Raw genomic sequence first — 16,855 nt, 5'->3', positions numbered from 1 at the left:
ACGTTGCTCAAACAGTGGGACCGGCTTCACTTTCAGAATGGTGTCCTGTACCGTGTGACTAAAGACCCCCTCAGTAAACAAAAGAGGCATCAGTTTGTCTTGCCAGAGACTCTCAAGGAGACAGCGCTGCATGGTATCCATGACATTGCTGGACACCAGGGGCAAGCGAGAACTTTACACCTGGCGAGACAACGCTTCTTTTGGCCCAAGATGGAGTCTGACGTAAGAGATTACGTCAAGTGCTGTCAAAGATGCATTCTAGCAAAAACACCAGACCCTTCTGCTAGAGCACCACTTGAAAGCATCAGAACCTCTTTTCCCATGGAGCTCGTATGTTTGGACTTTTGGAGTGCAGAAGACAGCAGGCAGCGCTCCGTCGATGTTCTTGTCCTGACAGATCATTTTACGAAGCTGGCCCATGCCTTTCCATGCACAAACCAGACCGCCAAGCAAGTAGCTAAAAAGCTATGGGATCACGTCTTCTGTGTGTATGGGTTCCCTGAACGGATCCACTCCGATCAGGGGGCTAACTTTGAGAGTGAGCTCATAGCCGAACTGCTCAGACTGTCAGGAGTCTCAAAGTCACACACTACGGCTTATCACCCGATGGGAAATGGAGGAACTGAGCGCTTTAACAGAACGTTAGGCAGCATGCTCAGATCGTTGCCCCTCAAGGAGAAACACAAATGGACACAACAAGTACAAACTTTGACGTTTGCGTACAATGCAACAGTACATGAAACCACTGGATATGCCCCTTTCCAGCTCATGTTTGGTCGTATTCCAAGGCTCCCCGTGGATGTAATGTTTAAACAGGTGCTGCACGACCCTGTGGTTGTCGATCACAAAAGCTACGTGAACACTCTGATGTCACATCTTAATGAAGCAGCCAGGATCGCTCAAACACATGCAATCAAGGAACAAGACAAACAAGCAAGAGAGTACAACAAAAAAGTAAAAGGCACTCACCTCAGCATTGGAGACCGAGTACTCATTGCAAACAAAGGCGAAAAAGGGAAGAAAAAGTTAGCTGATAAGTGGGATCCTACAGTGTACACGGTCAAAGACAGAAATCTGCAGACCCACACGTACAGGCTGGAGGACAATAAGGGCAAAACGAAAGTAGTGCACCGCAACTTAGTCCTCAACATCAGTTTCTTACCTGTGGTGGCGACTGAAAGAGAACTGTGTGACACTGGGAATGAGGATGGATCAAGTGTGACAAATTCCCTGGATTCTTTGGAGGAGGAGAACTCAGAGGAGAGGACAAGCGCATGGGTTATGAGTGAATCAGCAGATGCCGAGAGTCAGGCCAGCCTGAGTGGAGGACAGTCAGAACTGGACCAGCCCAGTCAGGATGCTGCAGCGTTGGATCATGAGGAGCTGTCTGCAGATGAGTTGATCCAGTGCGCACCAGACGGCAGAGACTCCAATAGAGACAGTGACATTAACAGTCTAGCTGCAGAACCTGACTCAGACTTCCTACATCCGTCAGACATGCTTCCAGTAGACACAGACACCAAGTCTAATCCAGACACTGACTGTGACACAGAGTCAGGGTTACTTCAGGCAAGCCCAGTGCTTTCCACAGACTCACAGGTGCCATCAGTAGATGCTGTTCATGACAGAGGCATACAAGTTAACCCATCAGCAGCTACGGAACATGTAGTCAGGACACGGTTTGGCAGAGTCAGTAGAAAGGTCAATCGTCTTATTGAATCCATGGTTCAAAAGCCTTTTGATATAAAAGATATGGCAAGTTCATTCAGCAGGAAATCTCAGTCACTCCTAACTTTGTTTTAGTGTATCAAGGTGTCCAGATATGTAAATGTGTTGTGATTAATGGACAATGTCACTACCGTAGTGATTTTGTATGCGGTATGTTTTGCGAAGTTTAAGGTGACGGAGAATGTGTATGGTGTACACGGCATCATAGCGACCTAGGAGAGACTAAGGCTTGATCACCCTTATGTTCTTTCTGAACCTATTTTGTGGGTTTCTCATGGAAGGTAAAGCTCAGAGCTTTTTAACTACCTCCGTCGGGTTTCAATGAGTGTGTGAATTGTTGTTTTTTTTGAAACGCTCACATGTACAGTCTGGATTTTGGTGAAGTTAGGAGGGGTGGATGTAACAGGTGTGTTCCAGCAATGGCGTTGTAATTCACCAAAAGTCCATCCTTAGTATTTGTTTTCATTTTGTCATATAATTTTCATGTTGAATTATTTATTTTACGTATATTGTCATTTTATTTTGAAATTTGTTTTATTTTGGTGACTTCCTGTAAGGAAGGCACTCCCCGCAGTTTCGCGGTACTCTCCTCAGACGGCGCGAGATCCCGCTGAGGAGAGACGAGCTCCTGTACTGATTTTGTTTTGTTCGTACAGGTACGTAAGCTCATGGTTTTTTTGTTCATTTGTTATAACGTTCATGATGAAACATAGGAAAAATGCCACTGTTGAATGGATTAAGCAAACTTATAGAAACGTGCATTAGCTGAGACGGCGCGAGATCCCGCTGAGGAGAGACGAGCTCCTGTACTGATTTTATTTTGTTCGTACAGCTGATTTGGAATAAATCCTGCTCCACTGGCAAAACAGCGGTGATTCCCATCTCATCTGTTCACACAACACAACGCAGAGTTTGATCACCGTGAGACAAGAGAGGGTCGGCTAGACCGGCTACATATGCTGGTGTTAAACAATGCCACAGGTACTCGTAGGTCTGTTGGGATCAGTTTTAGCTTTCTTAGGTAGGAGCCCATCCTTGTCGTGCCAGGGCTTTGGTCTTGGGTGTACTGGATGAGTATCTTGCTCCCAGGAACCGTTGGAGATCTGGTACTCCTTTTCCTCATTTTTCCTTTGGCCTTTTGAGGATGTCTCTCCTCACTCTTTCCCACTTGGAGCCCCAAAGGAAATAAATGATGGCCCAATCCAGTTCTAAAAGCACATGTCTTTGGGGGGTAAAAACAGAGCTGATAGTAAAAGCAAAAGTAAAATCACAGCTTTATGATTAAAACCTTTCCCTTGTGATGGCCCTGTTTGGGTTCCATGTGACCCGTCATTAACATGCTGCTTCCCTGAGGTTGCCATGGGACCCGAGCCTGATTGCTGATGTGCAGCACCTGGGAGGAGGCTCCCAGGATAAAAGGGCTCCACCTCCAACAGCTCTCTCCTGCCCCTTCTTCAGACTTCAGGCTGCACCATGCTGTTGTTCTTGTTTGGCTGTTTAGTTTAGTTTTTGCTAGTGTTGGTGTGATGAAGCCCCATGAGGCTTGGAACCATTTCAGTCAACTGGTTCGAGAATGGATTCATTTCTTGAAGCTACATGTGCACACGACACACCTGCTGGCCTTGGATACAATTGCAGGCAGCAATTCATATGTTTTGGCTCTTATAATTATGTACTCCACAATTTTCATTGACAAATGAGTCATCTAAAACATGTAGGAAAACATATACAGTATATATGAAATGCTGAATGTTTTAATGTCAAGAAATGCTTCCAGCATCATGTGATATGGCTTGCTTCATCATGGTTTTATGTTACCTGGCATGGCCTCATACAGGCAGAGGACAGTTAAAGTGCTAAAGATGTATGCTTGTGTAACTTGGACAAGACGTTGGACATTTTATTGAAAAGTAATAGTTTTTCAACAATTTGTGGTTTGAGGCGATTCCTCTTTTTTGATACAACCTCTCCGGCCTTTGAGAAAATTCTTTCGCATGGCACGGTGTCATATAAGGGTGATAACTAATACTATATTCATTCTATCTCCATTTTATTCTAACACACAGAGGATGCAGGCGTGCATAAATAGGTTAAAGCCAACATGTATAAATTGGGGTACAGGGTTTTTTGTCTTTCCCAGTAGTCCAAGGATTTTCCATCCTGCTCAGATTTGGCTCCGATATGTAGCGCTGGACCTCTACCGTGGCATCTGCTGTCACGTTTTGAGTCTTCTGTGCCTCCTTTACACTCGTGTCAAAACGAAGCCACAGTTTGCTTCCTAGAAGAAACCACATATCATGTGAATAAGTGTTCTGAAAGGAATGATAGATTTCAACATTCAAAATAATAGATTACCTCCGGTGTCATCATGAGAAGTAGATGCTTGGGGAATGTCCTGTTTGGACCTTATCAACGTGGCACACTCAGAGGTCAGCCGCTTGATCGCTTCTGATGCCTTATTTGGGCTGAAGAAGCCTATCACTTTAAATGGCGGGTCCAGGAGTGTAGCTAGGGACATGATGCTCATTGATTGTAAAGTGTGGAGCTTCTCCCGGAGGAGCCTTATGAGTTGCTCTCCCATTTCACGTGCAACTACTGAGGCCGGCTTTGTCACTTCCTCCTGAAGAGTTTGCTCAAGCATTTTCAAGAGGGGGACAACTTTAGAGGCACACACATGTTTCTCTGCTGACAGCTCAACTGTGGCATCATAAAACGGAGACAGCAGGGAAAGGCACCCTCCAACAATGGTGAATTCATCAGATGTCAGGAGTGGTCTGTCGTGTTGGAGCCCTGCGGATGCTGCTCCAACTGGCTCCCTTAATTCGACCAATCATTGCAGCATTAAGTATGTGCTGTTCCATCGTGTCTCAACCTCCTGCAGTAGTTTCTTGTTTGGCATTCCAAGATGAAGCTGCACTTGTGTAAGCTTCTCCTTAGGAATACAGATGAGTAAGACTGTTCAATTACCGCAATGTCCTTTTGCCTCCCTTCTGTTTTGTGAGCATTAGAAACTCTGCACCAACCTGAGAGATATGAAAGAAGAGACAAAAGAACCAGTGACAACAAAAAGTGAAGTGCATACTTAAGTATAACTGTGAAACATACAGTAGTTGTTTACAGTCCTTAATGTGTTTAACACAAAAGATCCAAATACTCACCTGTGAGACATTAAACAAGGTAGGCCACCTGTGCTTCATGTCACTGATGCTCATTTGTATGTCGTATGTTCCTCTATGTGCAAAAGTTCTCCACATCAAGTCCTTAATGACTGGGCTGTCTCTCTTCTTTAATTGGTGATTAGTTGGTTTTGGTTCAGCTCCTGGAGGATAGCGAGGAAGAATACCACTTCACCACTGTTCCATGTTTTAAGGGAGCAAGGACATCTTAAATGAAGACAGGGTACTTACAGCCACATCCATAAATACTGTGCTTGACTTGGTAATGCTTGAGAAGCTCCCCTTTTGAAGTATCCTCCAATGTGCAGCGCCTACATTGCCAGGCCACGGGCCGCCACCTTAAAAAGGAGCATAAACAGTGTTAGGATGGTTTGTTTTTAAAAGTGCTGTCCAATTTCATGTACATCGTTTTTGGATTGTGTTTTAAATCCACAGTTGTAAAGAATGAATTAAAATGCACATTCATTCATGCATTCATTTTTGATTGCTCATCCTCACAAGGGTCGCGAGGGGTGCTGGAGCCTATCCCAGCTGTCTTCGGGCGTGATGCAGGGTACACCCTGGACTGGTGGCCAGCCAATCCCAGGGCACATATAGACAAACAACCATTCCCACCCACATTCATACCTATGGCCAATTAACTTAACATGTTTTTGGAATGTGGGAGGAAACCGGAGTACCCGGAGAAAACCCACGCATGCACGGGGAGAACATGCAAACTCCACACAGAGATGGCCGAGGGTGGAATTGAAGTGGCATCTTTTAGCTGTGAGGTCTGCACGCTAATCACTCGCCTGCCAAAAATGCACATTGACATTAATTATATCTGCAAATATAATTACAGGAAAACATGCAGTAATTCATAATTAGAATTAATATTTTGTATATGAAACCATGAATAAATAATTTTAATGAATACTGTTGCCCATCTCTGTGTGGAGTTTGCATGTTCTCCCCGTGCATACGTGGGTTTTCTCTGGGTACTCCGGTTTCCTCCCACATTCCAAAAACATGCAAATTTAATTCTAAGTAGACTCTAGGTCGCACCCCCCGCGACCTTCGTGAGGGTGAGCGGTAGAAAACGAATGTTGAATACTCTTGTATTACATTTGTAATGAGCTCCGGAAGTAGCTCGGCTGTTCCCACAAGAGATTCCCATCGGAGCATATCGACATCACGTCATGTTACAAAAACAAAGTAAAACCAAGCAAAACACGGCGTACACACAAAGAGAGCGCGGTTAAAAGCTTCACTTTTCCGGTTCGATGGTCCGTTACCTGTTAAAGTATGTTCGCCCAACGAACCATGTTAGCTGAGCAATTTGGTGGCTAGCAAACATAGCTAAAGTTAGCTTACGAACAGAATAGCGGTGACATTAAAAAACAACACCCAGCGTATTTGAAGGAAGACGAGGTCGCTATTAGTTTAATAGCCGCGAATGGGGCACGTCATGACGGTCTACGTCACCAAGCTTAAGCGCTGGACTTAAGCATTTATTTATGTAAGCGATTAAATGATTTTCAGAGGTTTTACTAAGTTAGTAAACTTTATTATTGTTATATTTAATAAGGCTCTGGGTCATTTTCTGAGTGTAGTATTTTGTACATCATTCTAATCGGTCAGATCCTTTCGACAACCATTTGTTTACGTTTTATTCTGAAGCAGTGCGTTGCGGTGTGTGGAATGCATTGGAACATTTTGGGTGCCGTCTGGTAACGCCAGTTCCAACGAGGCAAGATATCCGAAAACATCACCACTGTGCCGGGTAGCAAGTGGATGATGTAGTCGAGATCCGCAATCATCTTGAGGAGAAGCTGGCAGCAATGTTGGCCGCCGTAGCCAAAACTATTGCCACCAAGGTGTATGAGCAGCAACTGTGGAGGTGTCGCTCCTGTTTGCAACTTCTGGCGTATAAAAGGCACCAGATGCTCCCACCTCCTGCCGCCTTGTCCATGCCAGGTGACTTGGCAAGGGAGCCCGAAATTGGGGTCCCGCCGATATCGCCTGACGTGTCTTTCCAGCCGGGTCACAATGGAGCTGCCGATGAGCCACAACGTTGTCCTCTGAGTCCTGTTCATCGTTATGGCGATAGTCGCACTTCCGCTTATTTATACAGTGAGCACGCAATGCCATTGGTTAGTTTTCCCTCCGTTCGTCCACGTAAACATTGTTTGGTTTAATGCGCCCAATTTCAAATTACATTCATTCCGCCAATAGCTGATCGATTGACAGGTGAGTGAGGCACGATTGGTCAATTTAAAAAATATTGACCCGCCCAACTTTCACATTACATTCAATCAGACGATCGCTGATAGGTTGTTTGTTTGGTGACTTACGATTGGTCATTTATCCAAAGGCGGAGCCTGACAGGTTGGTTTTGTGAGCTACGATTGGTCAGTTCTTCCACGGTGTGGTGCATGGTGCTATAAATGCTGCTTCGCGTGCCCGCTCCCCCCCCTTTCTGCTCGAGCGAACAGAAAACTTTTCGAGAGAGAACGCTTTTTGCATTGCCTCAGACAAAGACAAAGACAAAGGACCTACATTCGACGGAAACTGCAGTTTGCCATTGTGTTGGACTTCATCTGCTGACATAGAGGTGAGTTTTTTTAAATAGACTTAGTAAACTGAAATATATTCATTTGTAAGAATGAGCACCATCGCAGGAATGCACGTCCGGTTGGAGCTTAACTCCATTTTGTTTTTTCTTCGGCTTTTTCTCCACATGTGTATAATTTTATGTATTTGTATGTTGTCGTTGGTGCCGCCGCAAGGTAACTGCATGTTTGGGATACACTAACGGTCGGAACTTAACTCAATATAGCTCAAGTTATATTCGGTGGTGCTGCACGTAGGCCGCTTGTTCAGGATACACGAACGGTCGGAGCTTAACGCTGTATAGCTAAAATTATATTCGTTGTTGCCGCACCTTAAACGAGCCGTTAGCGGGCAAATTGGCGGCACTGATGACAAAGGCCCCGAAATGGCGGCGTCGTAAATGGCGTCGTTGATGCCACAGGCCCCAAAATGGCGATCGCCCCCCCCCCCCCCCCCCCCCCCCCCGCGCGCCATCTTATCGCAGCGGGCGGGGAGAAAATAAATTCTCACGGAAGGTTTTCAACTTTTTTACCTGTTTTCTCTGTTTCCAATTATTTTAACCCCCGTCACTCATCTAAACCACTACCGCGTTGCGGAGGAGAAGACGCCCACCTTACGTTTTCTTCATTTTTCTTGTTTGCAATGATTAATCCGTCATTCATCCAAAGGGCCACACCCAAGTGTGCATGTGCCCACTCAAACGCACACAATATGAGGGGGGTGGGGGAAGATGGTGCTCTTGCAGTAAAACACACAGCTGGTGTTTATTTATTTGTTTTCTGCATAATAGTTGTATTTATTGACAAAGTTTGATTTATCATTTTATCTCTGTGTGGAGTTTGCATGTATTCTGTGCGTGTGTGTTTCTCTGTGTACCCCCTCCCCCACTGGCGACTCCAAATTGTCCATATGCATTAATGTGACTGTCAATGGTTGTGTCTGTGACCCATGCTTGGCTGGTGAGCAGTGTGTAGTCCACCTCTTGCCAGCTGGGGTAGGCTCCAGCATGCCCACGACCCTTGTGAGGATAAGCAGCACAGAAAATAAATGGATTTATTCATTCATTTTCTACCGCTGCTGCAGGAGCCTATCCCAGTTGTATTCAGGCGAGAGGCAGGTACATCCTGGTTGTCAACCAATCACAGGGCACATAGAGACAACCATTTATACTCACTTTCATTTGACCCCCACCCCACACACACACTCCATATTGTCTGTGGCCATGAATGTGACTTTGAATGGTTGTCTGTGTGCCCTGTGTTTTGCTGGTGACCAGGATGTAGTCCACCTCTCGCCTGAATATAGCTGTTGGTAGGCTCCAGCATGCCCGCGACCCTTGTGAGGATAGGCAGTACGTAAAATGTATGGATATGTTCATTCATTTTCTGCTGCTGGAGTCTATCCCAGTTGTATTCGGGCGAGAGGAGGGGTACATCCTGGTTGTCAGCCAATCACAGGGCACGTATAGACAACCATTCACACCCACTTTCTTGCCTATGGACAATATGGCATTGCCAAAAAAAATCCCACGCACACACGGGGTAACCAGAGAGCATGGAAAAGAGCATTTAGAAGCTTAAGTACATGGCGTGTGAACTGACATTGATTTCATTGTTTTCTTTTAGATGCCACGAAAGAAGGGTTTCCGTATGCGACGCACACCCAAGGCTACCCAAGCTGTTGATTGTGCAGTTGCAACAAAAGGTAGGGACGAAGTATCTTCACTGTCACCAGTGGAGGTACCAACAGGTGGGTTACAAAAGGTGGTCAAAGGGTCATTTCATCAAGGCAATACAAGGTTTAAGTATGCAGGAACACAGTGTATGGCGATTGCCTTTTGTGCCACTGCTTTACACAGTATTAAAAATGTCTTGTTGTGGGATACTGCTGATCTTGACATGGCTGTTGTTGAAGGCGATCAGTTGTATACCACTCTAAGGGAACGTCACGTAATTTGTCACCAATCCCACTTTTTGTGTGCCACAGAATTGCCTAAACAGGAGGTGATTGCTGGACACAAATTTGAGTTTTGTGTGAAGGATGATTATGCTTTAGGTGATGTCAATGTAGTTTCCAGCTATTATATTGAAAACGGGATTCATGTCACTTTGCATGATGCTTTGCACACAATGTTTGGCAAGTACAGCACATGCATTCTTACAGTCTGTCAAAGTAGTTGTGCCATAATTTGTGATGCTGGTCAGTATTGTCTGGTGGATTCGCACTCGCGCAGCTGTAATGGCATGGTGTGCAGTGATGGAACCAGTGTTGTTCTGTGTTTTGGTGGTCTTGGTGCCCTTGCTAATCACATTAGCAATTTGGCTGCAGGGTTTGGAGGAGCAGAGAAACTTTTTGAAATAGCTGGTGTTGTTGTGACTGTTGTGGCTGACAGGAAACGTCACTTGGAGATGATGACTGGTGATGATGGCAAAAAGTTTAAAATGGCTGACATTTCTAGTACATGTGCATCTGATGTTGAGGTCATCAGTGTTGTTACCACACAGCATGCCTTTTGTCCAATGCTTCAAAATGACTCCAAAGATGTGTGCCAACTTTTGAATATAGATTGTGAAGTCAAAACTGTGCCTGTCAATTTGCGTGTTGGACCCTTGGGAGCTCCCTGTAAAAAGGAGAGCATTGTTGCTGACGGCAACTGTTTTTTCCGTGCCATATCACAAGCGGTGAGTGGCACACAGAAAAATCACAGAAAAATTAGACTCCATGTGGTTAAACATATGGAAAACCACTGTGAAGATTATGAGAAGCTTCTCAGGAGTGAGTACAATTGTTTGACAGAGTATATTAGTGTTTCCAAAATGAAATATGTCAATAGCTGGGCAACTGAGGTGGAAATTCAGGCTGCAGCGGATAGTTTAGGAATAAATATCTTTACTTTTTACGGTGGTCATTGGTTGAGATATAGTTCAACGTCAGAATCCAGTCGTGGGATTTATTTGGACAACTCGAGTGGTAATCACTATGAGTGTGTGACATGTGTCAATGAGGGTCAGTTAGGAAGTTGCTTTGGCATTTGTCAGAATGGTACATCTCAGGTCAGTCAGTATGGTACCAGGTCACATCGGCATCAAGTAATTTGCGCTGATAGTGAAGTGGCAGTTGGTTTGAGTGATGTTGTTGAAACAGGCAAAGAAAAACATCAGTCCATGGTTCCACTTGTAAGCCCATCCAAGTATATTCAAAAGAAGAAGGCCCTGGCCCAAAGATCCAAATATGTAGCAGAAATGTTGGAAAGGGAGAAGAAGATAACAATGAGTGTAAAAAAATACAAAGAAGAAGTTGTCTTTAGGCAGAGAATGAAGTCAAGGAGTGTAGCAAAATATAGAAGTGATGTAGTGCATCAAAACATAGTTAAAACATCTAGCATCACAAAGTATAGAAGTGACAGCTTGCACAGGGACAGAGTCAAGGCGCAGAGTGTCAAAAAATATAAAGTAGATACAAGGCACCGGGCCATTGTCAAACTTGCCAGTATACAGAAGTATCACAGTAACTTAGAGCACAAAATGCGTGTAATGGCAGATGTGAAGGCACGAAGACATGCTGCAAAGTTGCGAGAGGAAGAATTTGATGTTGTTGTAGAGAATTTTTTAGAGAAAGTGAAGAATGGGCCCCAGTTTGTCTGCTGTGTGTGCCATAGGTTGATGTTTAAACATCAGGTCCTGCAGTGTCACAGAGAGCATTACAGCAAAAGTGCAAGTGCTTCTCTTGTGAACACGTGCATTAATGAGGATTATTTGCACAAATGTAGTGCAGAGTGCACGGTGCCTTGTTTGTTGTTGGAGTCTGGTAGAGGGCAGTTGTGGGTTTGCTACACTTGCCATTATAAAGTTAGCAAAGGGGAATTCCCACCTGAATGTGTGGCAAATAATTTGGGGGTGGACCCGATTCCTCCTGAGCTGGCTTGCTTAAACAGCTTAGAGCAACACTTAATTGCACTAAATATCCCCTTCATGAAAATGCTAGCTTTGCCTAAAGGGGGGCAAAATGGTGTCCATGGGCCTGTGACTTGTGTTCCGGCCAATGTTGTAGAAACGACAAATTTGTTGCCACGGTCCAATATGGAAGGCTCTATGCTCCGTGTCAAACTCAAAAGGAAGCTGACTTACAAAGGACACTACGAGTACCATTTTGTTGACAGCATGCACATTCGTGAAGCCTTGAGGTATCTGAAAGAGTCTAATGTGCATTATGAAGATATAGAGTACAACGAGGAGTGGGTCAATGACTTTTGTAGGGAACCTGATGCCTCTCAGGTGGAGGACAGTGTTCCTGCAGTAGATGTCACACCGCCTCTAGATGCAGAAGATGAGCTTCTTCATGATAGACAGCAACACTGCATGTTTCAGGACACATGTTTAATGCCAGTTGACATCGGTCAGGAAGTGCTGGATCAGTACTATGACAATATATTGAATGTGGCTCCGGCAGAAGGAAATAATCCTGTGAGGTTGCTTTCTGACCATTCGAATGAAGCTAAATGTTTCCCAGTGTTGTTTCCACATGGTCGTTTCACGTTTCATGACACTCGACAATATAGGCTGACGGCGTCGCGATATTTCAATAATCGTGTCATGCATGCTGATAAGCGGTTTGGGCAGAATGTGGAATACATATTCTATGCTCAGTACTTGTGTGAACTTCTGCAGGTGGTGTCGAGCATTTCCATTGCTTTACGCAAAGGAATTGCTGGTTTGGTGGCAAAAATGGCCAAGGATTTGTTGACCAACGATGAGTCGTTAAAGACATTGTTGGAATGTGACCAGGGCTATCGTTTTCTGAAGCCCATCAGAGGTACTCCAGCCTTTTGGCAGAGTACGCAGCGCGATATTTTGGCTTGTGTGCGTCAGCTTGGTGTTCCCACGTGGTTTTGTTCTTTTTCGTCTGCTGATTTACGGTGGCAAAACTTGGTAGACTGTGTTTTGAGGCAAGAGGGTAGAACGCAAACGGCTGCAGAGTTGGAGTGGGCTGACAGGTGTGATTTGTTGAGACGGAATCCTGTGACTGCTGCACGGATGTTTGATTTCCGGTGGCATGTCTTTCTCAGAGGGGTGATAATGTCTTCGAGCCAACCGATTGGCAAAGTTGTAGACTATTTTTACCGGGTGGAATTTCAGCAGCGTGGTTCCCCGCATGTACATTGTTTGTTCTGGGTAGAGAATGCCCCACGGATTGACGTTAACTCGGATGAAGAAGTCGCAAATTTTATTGATAGATATGTTACTTGTGAATTGCAGACACAGGATGAAGGATTGACAGAGACAACAGTGTCTTCTGTGCAGCAGCATTCTAAGCGACATTCTAAAACATGCAAAAAGAAAAACACCGTGTGCCGTTTCGGTTTTCCCAAACCTGTGTCAGGACGAACATTTATTAGCCATCAGTTTGACGGACAGGGGCAAAAAACATGTACTTGTCAGGATAGCCAATCAACCGGTGTTAAACATGCACATGTCCAAAAGCATCCCAAAATGCCGCAAACATGAAAGCAGAAGACGCGTCCGCAATTGTGACATCCATTAAAAAAGCGCTTGCTGACGAGAACCACGCGTATCAAAGTGTGGAACATTTGTTCCATAGTCTCGGTATAACACAAAATACTTTTGAGTCCGCACATCGCCGCTTGGGTCGTCGTACGGAAGTGCTAATGAAGTGTCAAATCAATGAGATTGAATGAGCAAACCTCTGCTGAAATGCTGGAATGCTAATATGGACATCCAGTATGTCGTTGATGCGTATGCGTGCGTGGTTTATATAATCTCATATATTTCCAAAGCTGAGAGGGAGATTGGATTGCTGCTGAGTAATGCCCAGAAAGAAGCATCCAAACAGGCAAACGTCAGTGCCAAAGAGGCCTTAAAAAGTCTTGGCAGTGTGTACCTGCACAATAGAGACGTGTGTGCACAAGAGGCCGTTTACCGGGTGACAAATATGCATCTTAAGGAATGCTCGCGCAAAGTAGTTTTTGTTCCAACAGGGGACAATGTGGTCAAAATGAGTTTGCCTTTGAGTGTTTTGCGTCAAAAAGCTTCATCAGCCGAATTAACAACGGAAGACATGTGGATGACCAGCATTTTCGACCGTTATAAAAACAGACCAAACGACGACATGTTCAATGACATGTGCTTGGCACAATTGGCTTCCGAATACCGCATCATCAGCAAAAACCAAAGGTCGGCATCCAAAATTGAACCTAAAAACAACTACGGACATGTGACAAAACGTACACGGACCAAACCTGCCGTAGTACGCTCTGCGCGCTTTTCAGAAACCAAAAACCCAGAGTTGTATTATCGTAGCCTTTTGCAGTTGTATCTGCCATACCGGGTGGATTTGCAGTTAAGACCTGCCAACTGCCCAACATTTGAAGAGTTTTATGACAATGGTGCGGTCCGATTAAATGATGGGTCGATGCATTCTGTTCGATCCATAGTGGAAACAAATAAACAACATTTCGACAACGACGGGGATGAACTGGACAGCATCCAAAGATCTATTGATCACAGCGGTATTGCTGAGGATGCGTGGTGTCTGCTTTGTCCAGAACAAGAGTTGGAAAGGCTACAGTGCGAAGAAGAACGTCGGAAAAAAACAGCAGTTGGTCGAAGAAGAGGCAGAAGTAATACCTGACTTGGCAAATGAAAACAGAACCGCTCTAAACTTACAAAAGCAAAAGTCAATGAGTCGAAATGATGGCTTGGCATTAATCCGCTCCCTAAATAACACTCAAATGGACATTTTTTTACAAAATTAGACAGTGGTGCCTTGATAAAGTAGGTGGGAGAAAACCCGAGCCATTACACTTATTCATCACAGGTGGTGCCGGGACAGGAAAAAGCCACCTAATTAAAGCCATCCAATATGAGGCTACCAGGTTGTTGTCAACAATGTGTCGGCAACCAGACAATATTTCTGTCTGTCTAGCTGCACCAACAGGGATTGCTGCTTACAATTTGAATGCCACAACAATACACAGCACATTGAGCATTGGCAAGGATACCCGTTTGCCTTACACACCACTGGGTGAGGAAACGGTGAATTCCTTGCGTGCCAAGTTCGCGGACCTCCAAATTTTGATAATCGATGAAATATCAATTGTTGATCACAAGTTGTTGACATACATTCATGGTGGTAGGTTGCGACAAATTAAGCAAACCGGTGACTATGCTGCATTTGTCAACGTCAGCATCATCGCCGTCGGTGATTTCTACCAGTTACCGCCAGTCAAAGGAAAGCCTCTCTATGTCAAAGACGCCACTTTCAACTTGTGGACAAAGCTTTTCCGTGTGGTCGAACTGACAACGATAGTCCGTCAAAAAGATAATCAATTTGCAGCATTGCTAAATAGACTCCGCAAACATCCGAAAGGCGCGGCGTTGTTGGAAACAGACATAGAACTTCTGAAACAGCGCGAAACGGGTGAGGTCAGCTCCGCGTTACATGTGTTTCCAACCAATCAACAAGTAAACGAGTACAACCTAAAATCAGCTTTTCAGGATCTGTACACAATAATAAAAGCTCAGGATTACAGCCAAAACAAAAAATCCGGTAAATTAGAAAAAAAAAGTTGGGCACCACAGCAAAGTTTACAACACGTGTTTAGAGGAAACTCTGGACATCGCTAAAGATGCTCGTGTAATGCTTTGCAAACACATTGATATTGAGGACGGCTTAGTTAACAGGGTTTGTGGCACCGTCTCTGACATTCTTTTCCAGCAGGATGACACATTTCACAGTAGGATCTATGTAAAATTTGATGATGCCCAAGTAGGTAAACAAAGGCACGCACAAACTACTAATGAGTCCGTCACGCTAAAAGACAGTACATTTATTCTGCCAAAGGAAGAAAAGGTAACTAAAAGTGGTGGCATGCGTCACCAGTTCCCTCTGAAGCTCGCTTGGGCTTGCACGGTACATAAAGTCCAGGGTGTTACCGTGAGCAATGCAGTTGTGTGTCTGGACAGGGTGTTCTCCGCAGGGCAGGCATATGTAGCCTTGAGTCGGGTCACAGGTTTAACTGGTTTGATTATTCAGGACTTTGATGCAGCAAAAATATATTGTAATGATGCCATTAAGGATGCTGTAGGAAGGATGTCACCATTTTTGAGCAAAAATGTACCACCACAACATGTGCAACCACAATTCACGATTTATTTGATGAATGTCCAAAATTTGACAAAACATGCGTCAGATTTGGCAGCATGTACACAGCACCTGCAGCCTAACTGCATCGCTGTGACAGAAACGTGGCTGCCAACGGCATGTACACCCAGGAGTGTAACCATTCCTGGGTATCATTTCCATAGCCAACCACGATGTTTGTCTTACTCCAGCAGTAACCCTGCTTTGGTAGAATTACAAGGGCAACAGCATGGCGGAGTTGGCATGTACATTGCAGACCACCTGCACTGTAGTGTTGTCTCCGCCCCAAACTTCAACTTGGAAGTTTTACTGGTGAACTGCTCCGCACCCAGTGTGTTAATAGCAGTTGTGTATCGACCACCGTCCTATCCAATGGCGTTGTTTCAAGGTCACCTTGGCACGCTGCTGGATTGGTTGCACCAGAAGTACACCAGCGTTGTCGTACTGGGAGATTTTAATGAAAATTTGTTAAAATCTTCCACTATCAGCACATGGCTAGGAAAGGGTTCTGCCAGTCAGTCAAACATCCAACCACAGAAAAGGGTACACTAATTGACCATGTTTATGTCAAAACATCACACTTTGATGTAGAATCGGTTGTGATGCCCACTTATTTCAGTAACCATGAAGGGATTTTGTGCTCTTTTAAACACCAAATTTAAAATGCACACACACACTCCACTTCAGCATCTTATAGTGTGTAAAATAGGTTCAGGTTCGACCAGTGGACAATTTACAATCCACGAGTTTACTTGCCCACGAGAACGGTGGATTGTATTTGTCAATCACTGAATAAAAGTGAAACCACTGGCCAAAATTAAGATCCCAGTTTCTGTTTAGGATGGTAACTATTTTCCTTATTTGTCAAACCAGAAAATTAACATTGTACATATTGTAAACATGTACATTTTGTGAACATGTACATATTGTAAACATGTACATATTGTTAATATGTAAATATTGTAACCTCTGCATATATTTTAAATAGTATACATATTGGAAATATGTATATATGTATATATGTAAATAGTACCTGATGAAATGATCCCAGCGCTGCCTCACTCACCTGTCCTCTTGTCTTGATAGTTACCGCATGTCTGCCTTAAAATTAAATACTAAAGGGATTCAAACCTTTTTGAACACAAAGAGTTGATATTTTTCTAACCAGATTGTATTAGTCAATCACTGGCGCAAAA

At 44.4% G+C, this 16,855-nt stretch overlaps 1 protein-coding gene across 1 annotated transcript; it reads left to right on the top strand.

Annotated features, from left to right (window-relative positions):
- Positions 1–6,104: 6,104 nt before the first annotated feature.
- Positions 6,105–13,346, top strand: LOC131102302 (uncharacterized). Its single transcript, XM_058047864.1, has 2 exons — positions 6,105–7,500; positions 9,125–13,346. The coding sequence occupies exon 2, from the start codon at positions 9,125–9,127 to the stop codon at positions 13,001–13,003; it is 3,879 nt and encodes a 1,292-aa protein (XP_057903847.1). The 5' UTR covers positions 6,105–7,500; the 3' UTR covers positions 13,004–13,346.
- The last annotated feature ends 3,509 nt before the right edge of the window (positions 13,347–16,855 follow it).

The sequence above is a fragment of the Doryrhamphus excisus genome, chromosome 14 (assembly GCF_030265055.1).
Source record: "Doryrhamphus excisus isolate RoL2022-K1 chromosome 14, RoL_Dexc_1.0, whole genome shotgun sequence".
Classification (NCBI taxonomy): domain Eukaryota; kingdom Metazoa; phylum Chordata; class Actinopteri; order Syngnathiformes; family Syngnathidae; genus Doryrhamphus; species Doryrhamphus excisus.
The sequence above is the reverse complement of the archived record's forward strand: the minus strand, read 5'-3'. Positions and strand labels throughout refer to the sequence as shown.

Bases quoted from the DNA above. Each gene is read 5' to 3' on its own strand.
- LOC131102302 (XM_058047864.1), top strand. From the start codon at position 9,125: ATGCCACGAAAGAAGGGTTTCCGTATGCGACGCACACCCAAGGCTACC.